General features: G+C 37.5%; 1 protein-coding gene across 3 annotated transcripts in view; it reads left to right on the forward strand.

Annotated features, from left to right (window-relative positions):
- PRKN (parkin RBR E3 ubiquitin protein ligase) overlaps positions 1-19,037 on the forward strand; it is a 1,211,604-nt gene that overhangs the window by 232,318 nt on the left and 960,249 nt on the right. For all 3 annotated transcript variants that reach the window (XM_046670682.1, XM_046670681.1, XM_046670680.1), the window contains exon 2: positions 5,503-5,666. Coding sequence is in view for 2 of the 3 variants with exons in the window: in XM_046670681.1 (XP_046526637.1) it covers positions 5,503-5,666 (164 nt within the window). In the remaining variant the exon portion in view is untranslated. The remainder of the gene's footprint in view (positions 1-5,502; positions 5,667-19,037) is intronic.

The following is a 19,037-nucleotide window of genomic DNA, read 5'->3' on the forward strand; positions in this document are numbered from 1 at the left end:
TTTGTGTCTGGTGTATAGGAGGGGTTACTTTACTAGATGGTGCGCTTGGCTTTCTTCTTACTTTTTTCTTTGGACTTAGAAATGACTTGTATGGCCAGATAGCAAATGCCTATTATTCCTTAACCAGTAATTTTGTATTTGTTCATTTTTTGAGATATTCAGGATACAATAATGGCTCTCTTTCAAAACAACATCTTAGTTTTCTTAAAATATTAGTATTAGTATGTATATGTGTGTATATACATGTATTTTTTAAGTGCTTGTCACACTTTCACTCCCTACTTACTTTCATCCTAAATTGTAAATGTTCTTTCTGTGTCATACTTTATATTTTTCTCAGTTTAAGGAAAATGTTATTAAAGTTCAAGTTTAAAACATACAATAAAGTACCCAATGTGGTAATTCATTTATCTAGGTTCACAAAATCTGTGAGTGTGTATGTATAAAATATATATATGTGGATATATATATACACACATATATATATAATATATATATGTGTATATATGCATATATATATACACATCTTTCCTTTGTAATTATTTCTTAGACTAATATTAAGATGTCATAGACTAATTTTTATATATATGTATACCCTATATATACATATTATACATATGCTCAATATTGAGTGTGGGTACATGTACACACATTAGTTTTTGTTACTTTGGATATATATACACACATATATACATAAATATAAATTCACATACATATTCTTTTGTAATCATTTCTTAAGCTAATTTTTAATGATTTTAAGTATATTAAAATTTTTCACTAGGGAAATATTCTGATAACTGCCTGTTCTACAGTCCTTTAACAAATGGTTTAAATTATGAATGCAAGAAATTAGGGATAAGACAGAGTTTATTTCCCAAATGCTAAAGATACTTTGTGATTAGTGGGAGGTTAATTTGCCTTGTATTTAAGTATTTTGAGATTTCTATATGAAAGTTGTTAAGTGCATGCCCAGCATAGTTCTTATTAGCCAATTCTATAACTTGAGGCATATAGGAATTGATCCTAAGAGTTAGGTAACCCATGGTCTCAGATGTTCTTGCAGATGTGCAGAAGTAGAAGATTGTGGCAGAATAGGATTTTAAACTAAGAATATAAAGTAAAAATCACGTTAAATGAAAATTTCCCATGGAAATACGTTAAATTGTGCATGAATTATAATGCATGCAGTTCGGGTAATACCATCCCTGGGAGGACACTCAGATACGGAAGCAGAGAGTCCAAGGACCCCTGAGTGCCCTAAAATCAGTAGGTCCAGCAAAGGAAGAGAATCCTGCAGATGAAGCTAAGAAAGATGTCCTGTATTGTAGGGAGGAAGCCAGGAGGGCACAGGGGTGGTGCCAAGAGAAAAATGTTAGAAGAACAAAGGCCTACTAAATGTCTCTGAATGGTCAAATATGAGAAGAATAGAAAAGCGACCAGTGAATTGGAGATGTGGAGGTCATTGCTTTCCCAAGAGCAGTATTCAAGAGTGAGTTCACAAAAGAATGCAAGTTAAAGAAGTGGAGAGCAGGACTGAAAGAAGTTCACAATAAATTTTTCTGTGCAGAGAAGTGGTTTGTCACTGGAGGGGAATGCGAGGACAGGGTGTGTCTGTCTACATAAGATGAGAGATACTAGACTTGGTGATATTTCTCAAAGGTAAAGATGAAACTTCCTCACCAAAGGCCATTTGTAGGTGTGCCGGGTTCCTTTTTGGTTGCCTTAATTGCTGGGGAGTGCTCCTGATATTTACAGGGCTCCAGCTGGAGCTAAACATCCCGCAGATGGGCATTCTCTCTTGAAGAAGAATTGCCTTGCCCAAAGGCATTGAGCCCGTTTGTATGCTGATGGAAATGCTTTATCTCAGGCTCTGTTCTTATTTGATTCTCTCAGCAAAAATTTCTAGGTCTCTGGGCGGCCGGTGGTGTAGTGATTAAGTTGGGTATGCTCCCCTTCAGTGGCCCGTGGTTTGTGGGTTTGATCCTGGGCAGGGACCCACACCACTTACTCATCAAGCCACGGTGTGGCAGCGACCCATGTACAACATAGAACAGCTTTGAGAGAAATACAAGGGCTCCTTCCCCTCTTTGCTCTCACTTACTTCCTTATCCTTTGGATTTTCTGAACTCTGCACAGGGGTAACATAAAAAAATGAGTGTGAATGTGTCTCATTATCTTTTTCTTTATCGGTGTATTATGATATTTATTGATAATACCTATTATTGATAATGTTGATTGATAGGATGTTTATTTCTGGCACTATAGTAGGTTTCATTAAAAAAAATGCATTCCCAAACTTTTAATTTATAATTAAATCTCAGAAAATGGAGACAGGCTAAATTCTTTATCAAGTCTCTTTGTTCCTGGAAGTTTCCTGTCCATCATGGAGTGGAGCAGAATCCAGAAAAATAGGCTACCTTGTTTAGCATTTACCCATATCCCACTTAATCTATCTTAGTGACAATAAAAATAATGGATACTGCCTTAATTAGCGCTGCCTCCTCTAGGTGACTCAAGTTAGGGAACTATTTTTGGAGTACAAACTTGCTCTATACTAAGTGTACAGGGTCTCCTATGGACTCTTTCCCAAACTTCCTAATGCATTCATCATCTCAGCAAGTCGTTTGTAATGGGTATTTGAGGTTGATCAATTTTTTCATTGTAAATTCGTACCACATCTGACCTGCTCAAAAATATTCATTTCTAAAGTATTGATATGATTTATCCAGTTTGAACTTAAGCTTGAAAACTTTAGTTTTTCTACTTATAAAGAAAAAAGCTTTTAGATACTAATGATTTGAGTACTGTCACAGAGTCATCTGATATGTTTTTTGCAGCTTTGTCCCCTTTTATTTTTCTTTATAATTCTTGTCCTTAAGGTGGCATTCCCATGGTTTGAATCCCTAGAGAAAAATCATCAACTTAAGATCTCCTAGAACTTTTATTCCTTTTTCTGTAGCTGTAGTATAGTTCCCAGCTGCTTCATCCCATATTCCCCGCTATGCTATTTTGCTGTTTAAAAAAATCTATTCCCACTACTAGAAAATCAAGTTTAGAACTGGGACCATACCTTTTGTCCCCTATGGCTCCTCACTTGTCCCGTGTCTTATCTGATGAATTGGTTGCCTTATGATCTGTGATCTGAGGATGCTGTGAATATACCTCCAGGGCTTCCAAAACATTCTCATTTCTCTTCTACTTTCAATGGTGTCACATGACATCTACCTAAAAGTATGTCAAAAGCACCTTTTTCCTCTGTAATTGTTTTTTTCCATCAGTTTTCTTTATTTGGAATACTTTTGTCACTTCCAGTCCTTACTCTTTCTAAATATTTTCCACGCTGGTAAGATATGTCAGGTTTTTGCTGTTGTGGTGTCATCAGTGGCACCTGCTCTCATTTTTATCTCATTGTGTCTTATAACCATTGTTCATTGTTCTTTGCTCTTAGCTCTTCACCAGGGTTTTTATTTTTTTAATCCCATTTTCTATGGCTAACCTGTATAGGGAATACCTGAATTACGTTATAAAGCCTTTTTGCTACTGTTGTTTGTCTTTTTTATCTTAAGGAAAAGGAATGTGGACTTTTCTTCTGAGAATGTTTTAGGCAGCCTGTTATGGTAGAAATGGAATTGGGTTTAGAGTTAGTTTGACTGAATTTGAATTCTGATTCCATTAGAAAGTAGCTGATGTCCTTAGAAAAGTGATTAAAATTCTCTAGGCCTTCATTTCCTGTTCTCTTAAATAAGGATAATATTACTAACCTTACCAGATCATTGGGAAGCTTAAAAATAGCATATGTAAGGTACAACTTCTGCCACATGGTAAGTGTTGGCATTGTAATTATTACTTTGTCATTTTTATTAGGTGGGCCATCTCATATTTGAATTGAGAAGTAGTGATAATGGTGTATTTAAAGGATATACAGCAGAATATAAACTATAGTGCCTGGCCTTGGAGAGTTTATAATCTTTTAGATAAATTAAAATATATACCAAAAACTTCTGAGACATATACAAATACCCATTATTTTTGAAGGTATCTTATAGTTGTAAGCACTATAAATATTATACAATGCATCACGGAACACACTCCATGGTTTATGTATATTTTGAAGGTTAGGGCAGTGAGAGTTAAAGAGCAAGGGCTAATATGTTGACCCCCAGTCTGCTAAGCTGCGAAGGGACCTACAGGGACTGGTGCATAGATCCTTCCACTCTGGAGGATGTACTGTAACCTCTGTACTATGTTGCTTCTGTAAGAGAATGCAGCGAGTGCTGCAAAATGTACATAGTAAATGCCACTGGAACCCTGAAGAGGTGAGCTGAGTCTTGATGGGGCTGATTGCAAAAGGCCTTTTGGAGTAGGTCACATTTGAGGAGGATCATGGAGATGAACAGGCTTTCAACAGGCAGAGGTGAAGAAGGGTGTGGCATGAATAAAGGCAAGAGACGGGTGCGGGAGTTTTCTGCGATGTGCTTTCTGGGAGCATTTAGTTTAGCACAGCACGTGTGGGGACTAATGGAGAAAATGCTAGAATATAGGTTTGTGTTGGATGAAAGGGATCTTGGATTTTTCTCTTCAAGTGGACAGGGTGAGACTTCAAAGGATCTGAGTGTTATGACGCAGTCAGGGCTTTGGATTAATAAGGCTTACTTTGCAGAACGGTGTAGGGCATTTTGGAAGTGAAGAGAGTATATCAAGATTCCAGTTGGAACGCTACTGCAAGAATCTAAAAAGTGTTTAAGGAGAGGCTGACTTAGAGCAGTGACAGAAGGAATAGAGAGGAAAGGACAGAGGAGAGAGACATTGAAGAGGTGGTATGGCTGTTGGCAGTGAGAAGAAGGCGTGCGAGAAGACTGTAAGGTTGCAGACCTGGTTTCCTCCGGGTCTTGAGAGGGACAGCAGTTCCAATAAGAGAAGTGGTGTCACTAGTTTCAGAAGAAAGGCACATAAGTATCTCCATACAACCCCGTGGAGCCTTTTGGCCAGGACCACCAATGCCTAGGGCTCTTAGACATGCCCTCCTCGGGTGGGTCTTTGCTCTAGTCTATCAAGTGGCTTGAATTCTTTCCATTGCTGTACCATGAGTGCTAACACAACGCCTTTGATTTTTATTAAGAGGGGCGCTGTCGAGGGAATGTGCATTTGTTCAAGCTGTCAGCGCTGGATTTCTTTGATAAACTCTTGGGAATCTTACAATTCCGATCAAGCAAGTGGTCTGCTCGAGTCCCTCTGTTTCCCAGGACAGATGTCAAAGGGAGCAGGCAATTTTGGTTGTTGGTCACTGACTAATATAGGAAAGGGAGATCCCACAGGGAAACTCCATTTTTCTCCAAATGCTGCTCCATAACTTTAAGTTTCATGTTATAATTGAAAGAAAATATATGCCATTCATCGAAGGGTGGGTGATAGGTAAGTTGATTCAGAAATGTTGCTATTGCCATTTAAGGGCTCTGAGTAATGTTCACTTTTTTTCCCCTTCCTTCCAATTTTCTTGGTCAGTGTTTGTCAGGTTCAACTCCAGCCATGGTTTCCCAGTGGAGGTCGATTCTAACACCAGCATCTTCCAGCTCAAGGAGGCGGTTGCTAAGCGACAGGGGGTTCCAGCTGACCAGTTGCGTGTGATTTTCGCAGGGAAGGATCTTCGGAATGACTTGACAGTGCAGGTGAGTCTCCCTTGGTGGGTATTCCTGGGATGCAGCCAGCCCCATTGTTTATGCCGCTTACGCTGCCAAGCTGACATTCATGCCTGAGATCTAATAGAATAAATAGCGCCTGGGGATTCCTTGAACTTTACTCCACATCGCTTCATTAATTCTGACCTTCTTAATTATGCATTAAAACAGCAAGCAGGAAGGATTGGAAGAACCACTGTGAGAGAGAGAGAGCGAGAAAGAAAACGAGAGAGAGAGAACACACAAACCGGGCTTAGTGAATAAATGTTTACTGACTACAGGAGCAGCAAGGCTCACTTTCTGTGTCTGTTCAATTTCTACCTTACTTATTCCATTTGAATCTAAATGAAGAAGGATTCCAATAAATTGTTCCGAATCAGGCTGCTCAGTCACTGCGCCATGAGGAATTTGCAACCCAATTGTGACCCCTGGAGGATAGTCGTGAGTCTGCTGCTGTGGTTTGCTAGAGGAGGTGCAGGCCTCAGGGCCCCATTCATGACAAGCGTTGGGAGTTCCCTGCCCTGATCAGAGTCGCACAGTTCCAAAGCTGGTGACGAAGGAAGACTGAAGATAAAGTCCACCTGTGTGTTTAGTTTCTCCAAGCTTCAGTCAGATTTTCCCTAGATAGGCCAGTGAAATGTTAAAGAAGGAGCTAGGCGTGCCTTTTCTCCTGGCCCTAATGCTTTCTCCTAATACCATTAAAGCCCCATATGCTTTTCATCTGGGTCTTTCATTCACAGAAGTGATTTCTGTGGGAATAAAGGGAGAACTGGTTAGGCAAGAGAAGCAGCACCTAGAAATGAAGTCTCATAATTTGTTGGAAAGCCAGCCAACACAATTCAGTGTGAATTGAAGTTATTCTTTGTGAAAGCATGAAAGCCCGAATGTGTGCACAGCGGGGCTGCTGTATCCCGCTACATGGAGTCCATCTTGTATTGACATCCTGTCACTGTCTCTTCTTGGTGATGATAATTAGTGCTCCGTGAAATGCTTTTGGAATTTGGGTATACAAAAGAAGTGATAGTGATGCGGATGGCTCTCCTCCTTCTCCAGCGCATCACCTGCCGATGGCAATGGCGGGAGGCACTTGCTCACTGTGCTCAAACTTCTCTGCTTTGCTTTTAGGCAATTTGTTTTTGTAAGGTAAGTGCCTGTGCTAAAAACGCGTGTTGATTTTTTTTGTTTGTTTCAGTCAAGTAAAAAGCTTTTTACTGTACCTGCCAACCTCTAAATCCAAGAAGGTTTCCTTCACAAATAAATTATTTTAAAACAGCTCCATGAACCACAATATTTTATGTTTCCAGAAGTTTTGAAGTTGCAGCTTCTAAGTCTGCTCACTTCTACCATTCAAGCGGATGGGTTAGATTAACTGCTACAGACAATTGATTTTACAAACATGTATGTATGTTTTTTATGATATTTGTATGATATTTGTATTTTTATGATATATGTATGATATTTATTGAGGGGCCGGCCCGGTGGCGCAGTGGTTAAGTGTGCACGTTTCGCTTCTCGGCGGCCCAGGGATAGCCAGTTCATATCCCGGGTGTGGACATGGCACTGCTTGGCACACCATGCTGTCTCAGGCATCCCATATATAAAGTAGAAAAAGATGGGCACGGATGTTAGCTCAGCGCCAGGCTTCCTCAGCAAAAAAAGAGGAGGACTGGCAGTAGTTAGCCCTGGGCTAATCTTCCTCTAAAAAAACAAAAAGATACTTACTGATTTAGATTGTTTTGAGAAACACTTTCTAAATACTTCCAATGTTCTTGGCTTCCCAGGGGATTCCAAAGAAAGGCAAAACTCATCCCCAGCTTTTTGGAGACTGCTATTTGTCTGTGGGCTCTAAAATCAACAGAAATATTGGAGTGAACCATATAGCATACGTTAAAACTATTCAGCAGGTTCATGTGGTTCAACTTAATAGCTATAAAATATATCAGAACTGCCATATGACAACTGAAATGCAAGTATTATGAAGTTTTAAAGGCAGAGAAAACATGTCTGATTTGGAAGTCTCCAAGAAAGTCTTCATGGATGAATTGAAGATTGTGTAGGCTTCCGTAGATGGACAAGGAGCAGGGAGCATGCGTGGGAAAAAGCATAGGTTTCTATTCTTCTAGAGCCTGGAGGAGATGTTGAAGACTGGACAAGAAGGGAGTTTAGAGCTGTATTTTACAGAGCCTTGACAGAGTCAGCATTGAGATTTCACGTGTGGAGAGAAATGGGAGTCTGGACATCAGTTTGATTGTGGGAAAGATGGGGAATTTTATTCATGATGAGAGTTGATGCCAGCAGGAGATCTGTATGCAGACGTCTCGAAGGTAGTGGAGAACTTAGAGGTGGAGCTTAGGGGCTTGCTTTATGTTTAAAGATGACCTACATAGAGGTAAATATTGCTGTTACTGGAATAGATGTAATTACCAAGGGTCAGAAAACAGGCGTGAGCAACTCCTTCACTTAGGGAGCAAGGAGAGGAGCCAGTAAAGGAGGTGTTATCTACCCAACTGACGCTTTTGAGAATATTTGGAAAAGGAAATTACTGGTAAAGACGCGTGTGTGCTGTGACAAGATGGAGGAAGGTGAGGAAGAAAAGAGCCTTGGACTTCGGACAGTAGTGGTCACTTAGGGGCCTTCAGGCCTCCAGTCCTGGACAGTGGTTGGTGAAAGCCAAGCTGCGGGGATTCAGTTCAGAGATGTGCCTACTGAGCAGGGCTCAGCTTATCAAACAGGGGAAGGAGAGACAGAAGGAGGAGCAGGAGTCCTGCGGTGTGTTACATTTCCTAGCCCTTGACCATGTGCGTGGCTGACTTACACAGTTGTAATCAGTGTGAAAATGCAATTTCAGTTGTATAAGAAGTGATTTTCTTTCACTTAACATTAAGTCATAAGCATTTTCCATGTTGTATAATCTTCATTTTAAGTGTATGCATGATACTCTATAGAATGTACATATTATAATATAGCTTGTAAGTATTTGGGAGTGTCTAGTTTTTAATATTACAAAGTAAGGCAAAACAATTTTTAAAAATTTATGTTGCATGCTTAGAGGATGTGGTCCCTTATGTTTTAGTTTGCTCATTTGTAAAATGGGAATAATAATCATACCTATCTCATTAGAATTTTGTGAGGACTAAATTAGTTAATTTATGTAAAGCTCATAGAGCACAGTGTAACATACAGTAAACACTGTATAAATGTTAGCATTTATTAGCATTATCATCATCATCATTGTCATTATCATTAATAGGCAGTTACTTCAGAGTCTGAAATAACCTTAAGTAATGCAGGACTGTTTTCCATCATAAATCGTGATGAATATCTCTGCAATAATTGAAAGAATTAAGACAATGATAGTAGATGTGTATTTTACTGGGGCAAATATATGTGTGTATATATGTATATATTTGTATGTGTATATAATATTTATACATTTTAACTAAAAATAACTCTGTGGAGTTTATAAGTACATTTTTGACCCTTACATGTATGGATTTTACTTATGTTAAAAATAGTAGAATTTGGGGCCAGCCCAGTGACACAGCAGTAAGGTTTGCACGTTCCGCTTCAGCAGCCCGGAGTTTGCCAGTTCGGATCCTGAATGTAGATCTATGCACTGCTTGTCAAGCCATGCTGTGGCAGGTGTCCCACTTATAAAGTAGAGGAAGATGGGCACAGATGTTAGCTCAGGGCCAGTCTTCGTCAGCAAAAAGAGGAGGATTGGCAGCAGATGTTAGCTCAGGGCTAATCTTCCTAAGAAAAAAAAAATGATAGAATTTGAATTTAGCAAGCTTAAAAAGACCTTGCAATTCCTCTAAACAAGTTTAGTAAAAATAGAAACCTATAGCTATTGTGTTCAGCAAGGATTCATCATGGCATTATTGCTTTTAAAATATATTTTCATAAAGCAGATATCTACCGCACACTGTTTGTTAGAAGCAAATTGAAAGGAGTTATACAGTTTTTCCTGGTTCATAAACAATGTTTCTGTGCATGTTTTTATTATTTTCTTTATTCCTACAAGTATGCAATATAAAATATTTATCTTTGATGTATTATTCACAATGGATTGATATTTTTTCTTTGTGAAGAGTTCTTGTCAGCTCTTGAAACAGAGTATGCAGGCCCCATGCGAATGATGAGTCACTCCTTCTCCAGCCCCCAAATCTAACATGTTCCATTTCAAAAATCTCTGAAATCACCTCTACGTAATTATAATTTTAAATGCGTTATTCGGAATTATACAAGGAAAATAAGGTTTTAATGTAGTTGTATGTACCAAAACTGGTGAACTTTGCGATTACATAGGCAAAATAACAGGGACTTCAGAATTTGTGTAAGATTTTGTTTGAGCAGAATTCATTGTCTTTACATGAGCTGTGTTATTATTAGTATCATTAATATCAGTATAGGTTTATTATCCAGTATGCTAGTTAGAGTTATCCAGAGAAACAGAGCCAATAGGACATGTATATATATATATGCAGTCTCAAGACCTGCAGTCTGCAAGTGTAGTTCTACTCTGAAAGCCAGCTGTGCCTATGATGTAGTTCCAGTCTGAAGGCAGGCAGCCCAAGATGTAGGAAGAGCTGACTTTTCAGTTCAAGTCCAAAGGCAGGAAGTAAACCAGTGTCTATGCTAGAAGGCCATGGGGCACGACAAATCCTCTCTTACTCACTGGAGGGTCAGCCTTTTAGTTCAAGCTTTCAACTGATTGGATGGGGCCCACCCATACTGGGGAGAGCCATCTGATTTCTTCAGTCTACTGATTCAAATTATATTCTTACCCCAAAACACCTTCACAGTCTCACCTAGACTAACATCTCACCAAATGTCTGGGCACCCCATGTCCCGGTCATGTTGACACGTAAAATTAACCATCACAGCCAGGACATGAGAAATCTTGTTATATTTAATTAATGTTATAGTGAAGACTCTCTCTCTCTCTTTTTTTTTTTTTGAGGAAGATTAGCCCCAAGCTAGCATCTGCTGCCAATCCTCCCCTTTTTGCTGAGGAAGATTGGCCCTAAGCTGACATCTGTGCTCATCTTCCTTTATTTTATATGTGAGATGCCTGCCATAGTGTGGCTTGACAAGTAGTGCATAGGTCCGCACCCGGGATCCAAACCAGCAAACCCCAAGTCACCAAAGCAGAACACACAAACTCAACCACTGTGCCACTGGGCTGGCCCCAAGACACTCTGTTTTTATTCTCTTTGAAATAATGAGTTTTACTTACAAAATAGGAATTAAAGAATGACTTCATTTTACATAGAAACTTTTGCTTTATATAAGGATTCATCCACATGGATGTTCATAAATTCCTTTAAACAAATATTTGATTTTATGATGTTTAAAATGTATATGCACTTTTGGAGACTATAATTTCATAAAATAGGTCACTCTTGCAGAAGTATTAAAGGGCATCAGTTTATTACCCCCATTCTTCTAAGCTTTATGATATGACAAGATCTGAGTTTGGAAGGCCAGAGACGTTTAGACTTTAATAGCTTAGATTGTAAATATTAAAGAAAAATAAATGACCTTGGAAAGCCAGATTATTTAATCGGCTATAGTTTTAGTGATGTACATTATACATATTTCAAAATTTGTGAGTTGTGAAAACCAGGTTTCACTGACGGTATAAACCATGTCCAATTGCTAAGGAATTCAGGTTTTCATAATCTGTAAGAAAATTTACCTGTTACTTTCAGAAACATTATACGTTGTTTTTATCATATCTCTGACCTGCTAAATGTTGAAACTTTAAAAACTGTATAAGGATGTTGTGAATACTCTATATGCTCCTCAAACTACCTCTAACATAAGAAAATATTATTTAACTAAATTCTTGAAAGTTGGTATTTTCTTAATTTCTTTTAAATTTTCCCCAACCTTATCATTTCTCTTTTAATATACTTAGGCTATATTTTTCTGATTATAGAATTAATATATGCTAGTTATAAAAATTCAAGTGACAGGGAAAAGCTTACAGCAGGCCCCTATAACTCTGCTTATATACTTTTAATAATTAATAATGATTCTTTATGTGGTAATAGGTATATTAACACTTATAATGTTATAATCTTTTCCATTTGTTCTGTCAAGTTATTCTATATTTTACTGGAATTATGAGTTCAGGTATACTTGTGGACATTAAAAAAGCAAATTTTTGATATATCTGAAACTTTCATTAGATCACAGTTTAGTGATTGAGATGTTGATAAGCTGGCAAATTGTTTTCATATAAGAGCTTCATTTTAAAGACTAGGCAGTTACACATTTACTTGCAAGATTGATGGGTATAACTTATTAAGGAGTGCAAATGGCAGATATTAGTGTTCTTTGATATTTTTATACAATCTTAGAACACATCTTTACAACTATTTAGTTACCCTTCATCTTTTTTTTTTTTTTGAGGAAGACCATCCCTGAGCTAACATCTGCTGCCAATCCTCCTCTTTTTCTGAGGAAGGCTGGCCCTGAGCTCACATCCGTGCCCATCTTCCTCCACTTTATATGTGGGATGCCTACCACAGCATGGCTTGTCAAGTAGTGCTATGTCCACACCCGGGATCCAAACCGGTGAACCCCGGGCTGCCAGAGCAGAACGTGCACACTTAACTGCTGTGCCACGGGGCTGGCCCCACCCTTCATCTTTATAGGTGTATACTTTACAGTATAAGCCCAAAATGTGTAATGAGAAGTTGCTCCTGAGAAAAAGAAAATGAATCATTCATATGAGTTGCTTAATATTTCTGCTAACAAATGCTAAATAAACACCTTGATGTTCTGAGAAGAAGGTGGAATGGCAAGGGTGGTGTATAAGCTTGCTAGGGTTTTCCCTCTTGTTTTCATTTTCTTTCCTTTCATAATGTTCATAGATATTGTGGCCATTATAGCTTATTATACAAAATGAGACACATTTGAGAACAAAAGAGGACTCTATTAATAATTATTCCAGGGCCAGCCCCAGTGGCCTAGTGGTTAATTTCAGTGTGCTCTGCTTTGGCAGTGTGGGTTCGATTCCCAGGTGGGGACCTACACCACTCATCTGTCAGTGACCGTGCTGTGGTGGTGACTCACATAATAACAGAGGAAGATTGGCAGCTGATGTTAGCTCGGGACGGATCTTCTTCACAAAATAGATAATAATAAAAATTACTATTATTCTAGGACAAAGGTGTATGCTGTCAGTGTTCTGGGCAGACAGTGACAAATGGTCATCCTAGGCATTGGGCAGCATTTCTCACATTTAAGCGTCTCAACTTCTTTTAGAAAGAAACTATTTTTTGGTGCCTCCCCACAGACACTTTGGGAAATGATAGCTTAAGATCATAATCTTTTTATGAAAATTTTCATAATTAAAAAAAAATGGTTTTGTCTTTTTAACTGGTAAAAGATAATTTAAAAAATTATGGTCTAACCAATATCACCACATTTTAAACAATATCAGAATTCTCAGTTCTTAGAAGTCATGTCTACAGGCCAGTTTGAAAAGCATTGTTAGGGTATAATTATTTTCTTTATACATTAATATGTTCAATTTTGTTATTGGCAAGATTGTAAGAGCTTTAAGGAATTAAAGGAAAAAATATGGACATGAGAAAATGGGTGATCTGGCTCAGGTTTCACTTCTGGGAAGATGGAGTAGACAGACTTCTACCTATTTCTCCTGTTAAGTACACTAAAAACTCTGGATGTTACATGTAATACGAACATACAAAGATTCTGAAAGGTGATGAGAAGAATGCAGACCAACTAGGGACTTGAGGACTCATGGAACAATACAGACATGAGTTCCTTGGGTTTTCTTTTTCCCAGATGTATTCTAGACTTGAAGGTGATGAAATTGGTAAGCTGGAAATGCCAACATGTGTGGACAAAAAAAAAAAAATCCCCAACCAAAGCCTGCTCTCTATTCAAAGGACAACAGAGTAGCCCAGCAACACAGAAAACTTTTAGACAATACCATACTCCTCCAGCCAAACACCACAGAGAAATTGTGGCCCCACCCTCACCCCCACCAACAGTAATAAAAGCCAAGTGGGGAGCTGGATTTCCTCCCTTGCGAGGCTGTAAGGAGGTGCCACACACAACTGCTTGGGTGGTAACCAATGAGCTCTAATGCAGAGTTGGGACTTGCACCATTGTCAAGAAGTAACAAGGCCACTTCTACCGTAGTGCCAATGGAAACTGTGTGAGGAGCCAGAACTTCACCCCCACCCAGCAATAATGAGAAGACCCCCTTTTATGTCACATGTCAACAGATACGGAGTGGAGAACCTGGACTAACATTTCTATGGGCAGTAATGAAGCAGTTCCCCCTTTTCCCTGCTGGTGCAGTGTCAGAAAAAGCCACATGCTTTCAATAAGATCCAAAGTCCCATAATATAATGAGAAAATACCCAAGTTTTGAAGGAAGCCCCCAAGATCCAGGAAGATCTCAAATTTAATGAAAAGACAATCAATAGATGCAAATACTGAGGTGACAGAGACGTTAGAATATCTGAAAACTATTTAAACAGCCATGACAAAATACTTCAGTGAATAATTACAAATATGTTTAAAATAAATGAAAAAAGAAATAGAAGATACAAAGAAGAATCAAATGGAAACTATATAGAACTGAAAAAGTAACAAATAACAAGCTCACTAGAGGGGCTTGGCAGAAGAATGGAGAGGACAGAGGAAAAAGTTACTGAACTGGAAGACAGAGCAACAGAAATTGCACAATCTGAACAGAGAGAAAATAGACTGAGAAAGAAAGAAAGAAAGAAAAGGAGCCTCAGAAACCTGTAGGTCTATAAAAGAACATTTAAAATTTGTGTCATCAGAGTCTTGGAAGAAGATGATAAAGAAGGCAGGGCTAAAAAAGTGTTCAAAGAAAATATTGGCTGAAAACTTTCTAAATTTTGCAAGAGACATAAATCTACAGATTCATGAAGCTGAGAGAATCTAAAATAGGATAAATCCAAAGAAATTTGCACATCGTAACTATACTTCTGAAAACTAAGGACAGAGAAAACGTCTTGAAACCAGACAGAGAAACACTATATCTTACCCATAACAGAAAAACAAGTTGAATAACAGTGGGTTTCTCATCAGAAAGTATGAAGGCCAAAAGGAAGTGGCACAATATTTTTCAAGTGCTGAAAGAAAAGAACTGTCAACCCAGAAACCTATGCCCAGTGAAAATATCCTTCAGGAATGAAGAAGAAATCAATATATTTTAGAGAGAAATTGTCACCAGCAAAACTACCCTAAAAGAATGGATCAAGGAAATTCTTAAATAAGAAGGGAACTGATAAAAGATGGAACTTTGGAGTGTTAGAAAAGAAGAAAGAACACAGTAAGCAAAAGTATAGTTAAATATAATAGACCTTCCTTCTCCTCTTGATATTTCCAAATTATGTGGGTTGTAGCAAAAATTATAACAATGTTTAATGTAGTTCTAAATGTGTGTAGAGGAAATATTTAAGGCAAATATATTATGAACAGAGAGGTAAAGGGACAAAAATGGAGTAAGGTCCCTATACTTCACTTGAACTTGTAAACTGACAACTCCAGCAGAGTGGGATAAGTTACAAATGTATAAAGTAATACCTCTCAACCACTAAAATAGCTAAATGACTAAAATATAAAATAGTCACAACACCAAATGCTGGTGAGGATGTGGAGAAACTGAGTCACTCATATATTGCTAGTGGCAATCTAAAATGGTACAGCCACTCTGGAGAAGAGTATGAAAGTTTCATAGAAAAACTAAACACACATTTACCATATGACACAGTAGTCACACTCTTGATTATTTATCCCAGAGGAATGAAGATTTGTGGTCACACAAAAACCTATGTGTAATTGTTTATAGCAGCTTCATCCACATTGGCCAAAAACTGGAAACAACCTTGACCTCCTTCCACAGGTAAATGATTAAACAGCTGTGGTACCTCCATACCATGGAATACTACTTAACAATAAAAAGGAACGAACTATTGATACACATAACATTTTGGATAGATCTCAAGGGAATTATACTGAATGGAAAAAAGCTAATCCCAAAAGGTCATATACTGAATGGCTTCATTTATATAACATTCTTGAAATGACAAGATAATAGAAATGGAGGAGAGATGAGTGGTTACCAGAGATTAAGGAGGGGGTGGGAGCGGGAGCAAAGAGTGTATGGCAGTAAAAGGGCAAGAGGAGGGACCCCTGTGGTGATGGATCTTCCGTATCTTGACTCCATCAATGCTCATAGGACAATCATGATATTGTACTATAGTTTTGTTACCTTTGGGGGAAACTGGGAAAGCTACCTGGGATCTTTCTGTACTTTTGCTTACAACTACATCTGACTCTACAAGTATCTCGAGATAAAGTTTACTTAAAAAAGAAAAAACAAACTAGAAGTTCTACACTCTTTCATGGAGAACTAGAAACTAGCTCTTCCTATACTCATTACTTGCATCTATTTAAAGGAACAGTATTTATTAATGAGTGATTTTCAACGTGAGTAATTAGAAAAATAGTTTAACCTATTCTCAGACACATTTAAAGACTAATTCACACTAAGAGTTTAAGGCCAATAAAATTTATAGAAATATTAAAGCATCTTTCTTGAATTCTTAAACAGAATCTTCAGCACTTCATACGTGCAAATAGACATGAATAGTATTTCTTTTCAAAGTCTTTAGCAAATATTTCAAGTAAACAAAAATAAACAGTTCTTGACAATAGTATACTCTAGTCATACATGTTTTCCAAATTGATTTGAGAGTCATACACTATAGTTTTAGGAAATAAATGAGTACCTCGTGTAACGGTTGTGCTTACAATCGTTAGAGAAAGCATTCACTTAAAAAAGTTGCTCCCCTTTTGTTGATACTATACATTTACGTAATAGAAGGAATTTAGGGATGAAATGGTTTAATTTGTAAACTAGATTTATTTAAAACTTTCTCTCTTATATACTCTTGAATACAAGACAGAAAGAGGCTAGATTAAATTTGGAACATTGAATACATCCCCACCATGATTTTTTGATGCTATATAAAAGAATTCTGCAAATCACAGTATAAATGGCCAATATGTTTTATTTAAAATTCGTTTTTTTCTCTGCAAGACAAAAGGAAGCTAGGTTACACACATTATACTCAGAGAACAGCCATACAATGATTTATTTGTATGTAAGAGCGTAGTTAGATAAATGAGACCCTCAATCACTTCAAGAACAACAGCATATTCTCCAAAGGATTGACTTGCTAATGGAACTTACTGCTGGCTTCATTCATTTCGGAAAATGGAGGTACCCTCTGGTGTCCCTCCAAAGAACTGGTACTTTATTATATCAGCTAGCAAGTACTGCAAAGGATCAGAGACTAGAGTCAAAGGATGACAATCTGTATGGAGCAAGTGCTCACTTCAGGCAGACCCTTATGTAATCTGTTTGTGTCTGGCTGTTTATGTGTGTCAGTCTGAAAGAGTCTCTGAATTACTTATCTCTTTGCATAATTCAGAGCCCTCAGAAATGCTATTTTTCTGTTGAAAGTCTTGACATTTGTGTGCCCCTGTGGCCTTATGAAACATCTTTGAGGATTTCCATGTATAAATGCAGACTGAAAGGAAAAAGAGTTGAGATTATTTTAGTTTATAAGAGACTGAAGTTAGATAGTATGTGGATTTATTTAATAGGCTCATGTCTTCCAGATGTTTCGATGCCATTATTGCACTCATATTCCAAGGCAGGCAGAGTGTGAGGGAGTGAACTCTGGAACAAACCAGCCCCCCAAATCTTAACATAGGATGCATTTTATTAGAATATTTGAGGCAAAAGCCTGTCTCATAAGAAAATCTGGCAAATGAAAGAGAAGAGATTACACACTGTGAATTTTTTTTGCTATTCACTGAAGTCCACTTCAAATATTCTGTTCTCTGGTCACTGTTATTGGACTTGAATTCCATCACCCAATTCACCTGATTTTGCTTAAGATTTTTATTTAATATAGTTATCACCCTTTAAGAGAAGAATTTAAGAAACAGGAATTTGTGTCTGTACCATTTGCCCTGGAACTTCTAAACCAAATGATTGTTCACCCAATTTCTACATTTTTTCTTCTTCCCTCTTACCAAGTAATTGTGACAAGCCTAAGATTATTGTCAGGGAGCAATGAACAATGTTATATGAAAAGGCTCTCTAGAGCTTATATACCAAAATCACTTATGATTGATAAATATGATATGTTCTCCGTTTTCTATTTGTAGGTGAGCTTGAGTCACACCTTTAATGAATTAATAGATTAACATCAATAAATATTTACTCTGCTATCTTTTATTTTCTTTGGGTATGAAGGAAATGGGAGATAAAGTTAAATGTGTAATAAAAATAATTTATTTTAGTTATAACTTCAGCCATGTCCATAAAACAGAGAAAACAAAATTAAATGGGACAGAGAAAGTTTTACTTTTCCTGTCCTAATATGTTGTGTTGACTTTTTTTCTTCAACTATTAGGTTTAATATCAATAAGACTACAATTCCCATAAAGCATTTAGGAGCTGAAGTTTAACTAAAGGATATAATATTGGGTAAGTGAATATTGCCATACTAACTTTTCTAAAGCTCTGAAGGGTATGCTAAGAGAGGTGTCTCTGGCCATGAGCTAAATCAGAGGACACACAGACTCATTTGAATGGAAGCAAAACCTCAAGTATTCCTGATTTGTGGTGCAAACTCATGATTTAAAAACTTAGTGTCAGTAGAGTGCTCCAGTCTCAATGACTTGTGGATTTAAAAAAAAAAAATTTGTTTTAGCCTTTGGTGCATGTCTGTCTTCACACAGACAAACACACATTCATTTGAGGAATACAATTCTTGGGTAGAAATTCTAAATTTTGTGGGTGCATTTGTGTAAACTACATTTCTTTGAAGATTTTATTGTGTCATTGGATTTTATTTTGCCACTGGATATTTCCTCTCGTATTGCTGAGTCTGGTCAGTCTGCACTTAGAGATGTCACTCCTATATGAATTAATACGTAGGCTAATTATGGCACAGAGCTCTGCTTTTTAAATTAATAAAACATTCTGACATTAGAGACAGCAGTGAGCAATGTAAGAACCCACTGATGTTTATGTTTTAGTACAGCACAAACTTCATTTAAAATGTATGGGCTTTTGAAACCTCAGGACAGGTTTGCCAAGGATATATTGTGTTCATTTTTATATTTTTAAGTATTTCAAAGGGATTTAGATCTGTGTGTTTGCATTCCATTTATGCATAATTCATCAAAACCTTGTTCTGAAAGGAGAGAAAATAAAAACAAAAACTTAACTGAGATATTTCTAGTGTCATTTAAAACTTG

Source organism: Equus quagga, chromosome 8 (genome assembly GCF_021613505.1).
Source record: "Equus quagga isolate Etosha38 chromosome 8, UCLA_HA_Equagga_1.0, whole genome shotgun sequence".
NCBI classification, from domain to species: Eukaryota; Metazoa; Chordata; class Mammalia; order Perissodactyla; family Equidae; genus Equus; species Equus quagga.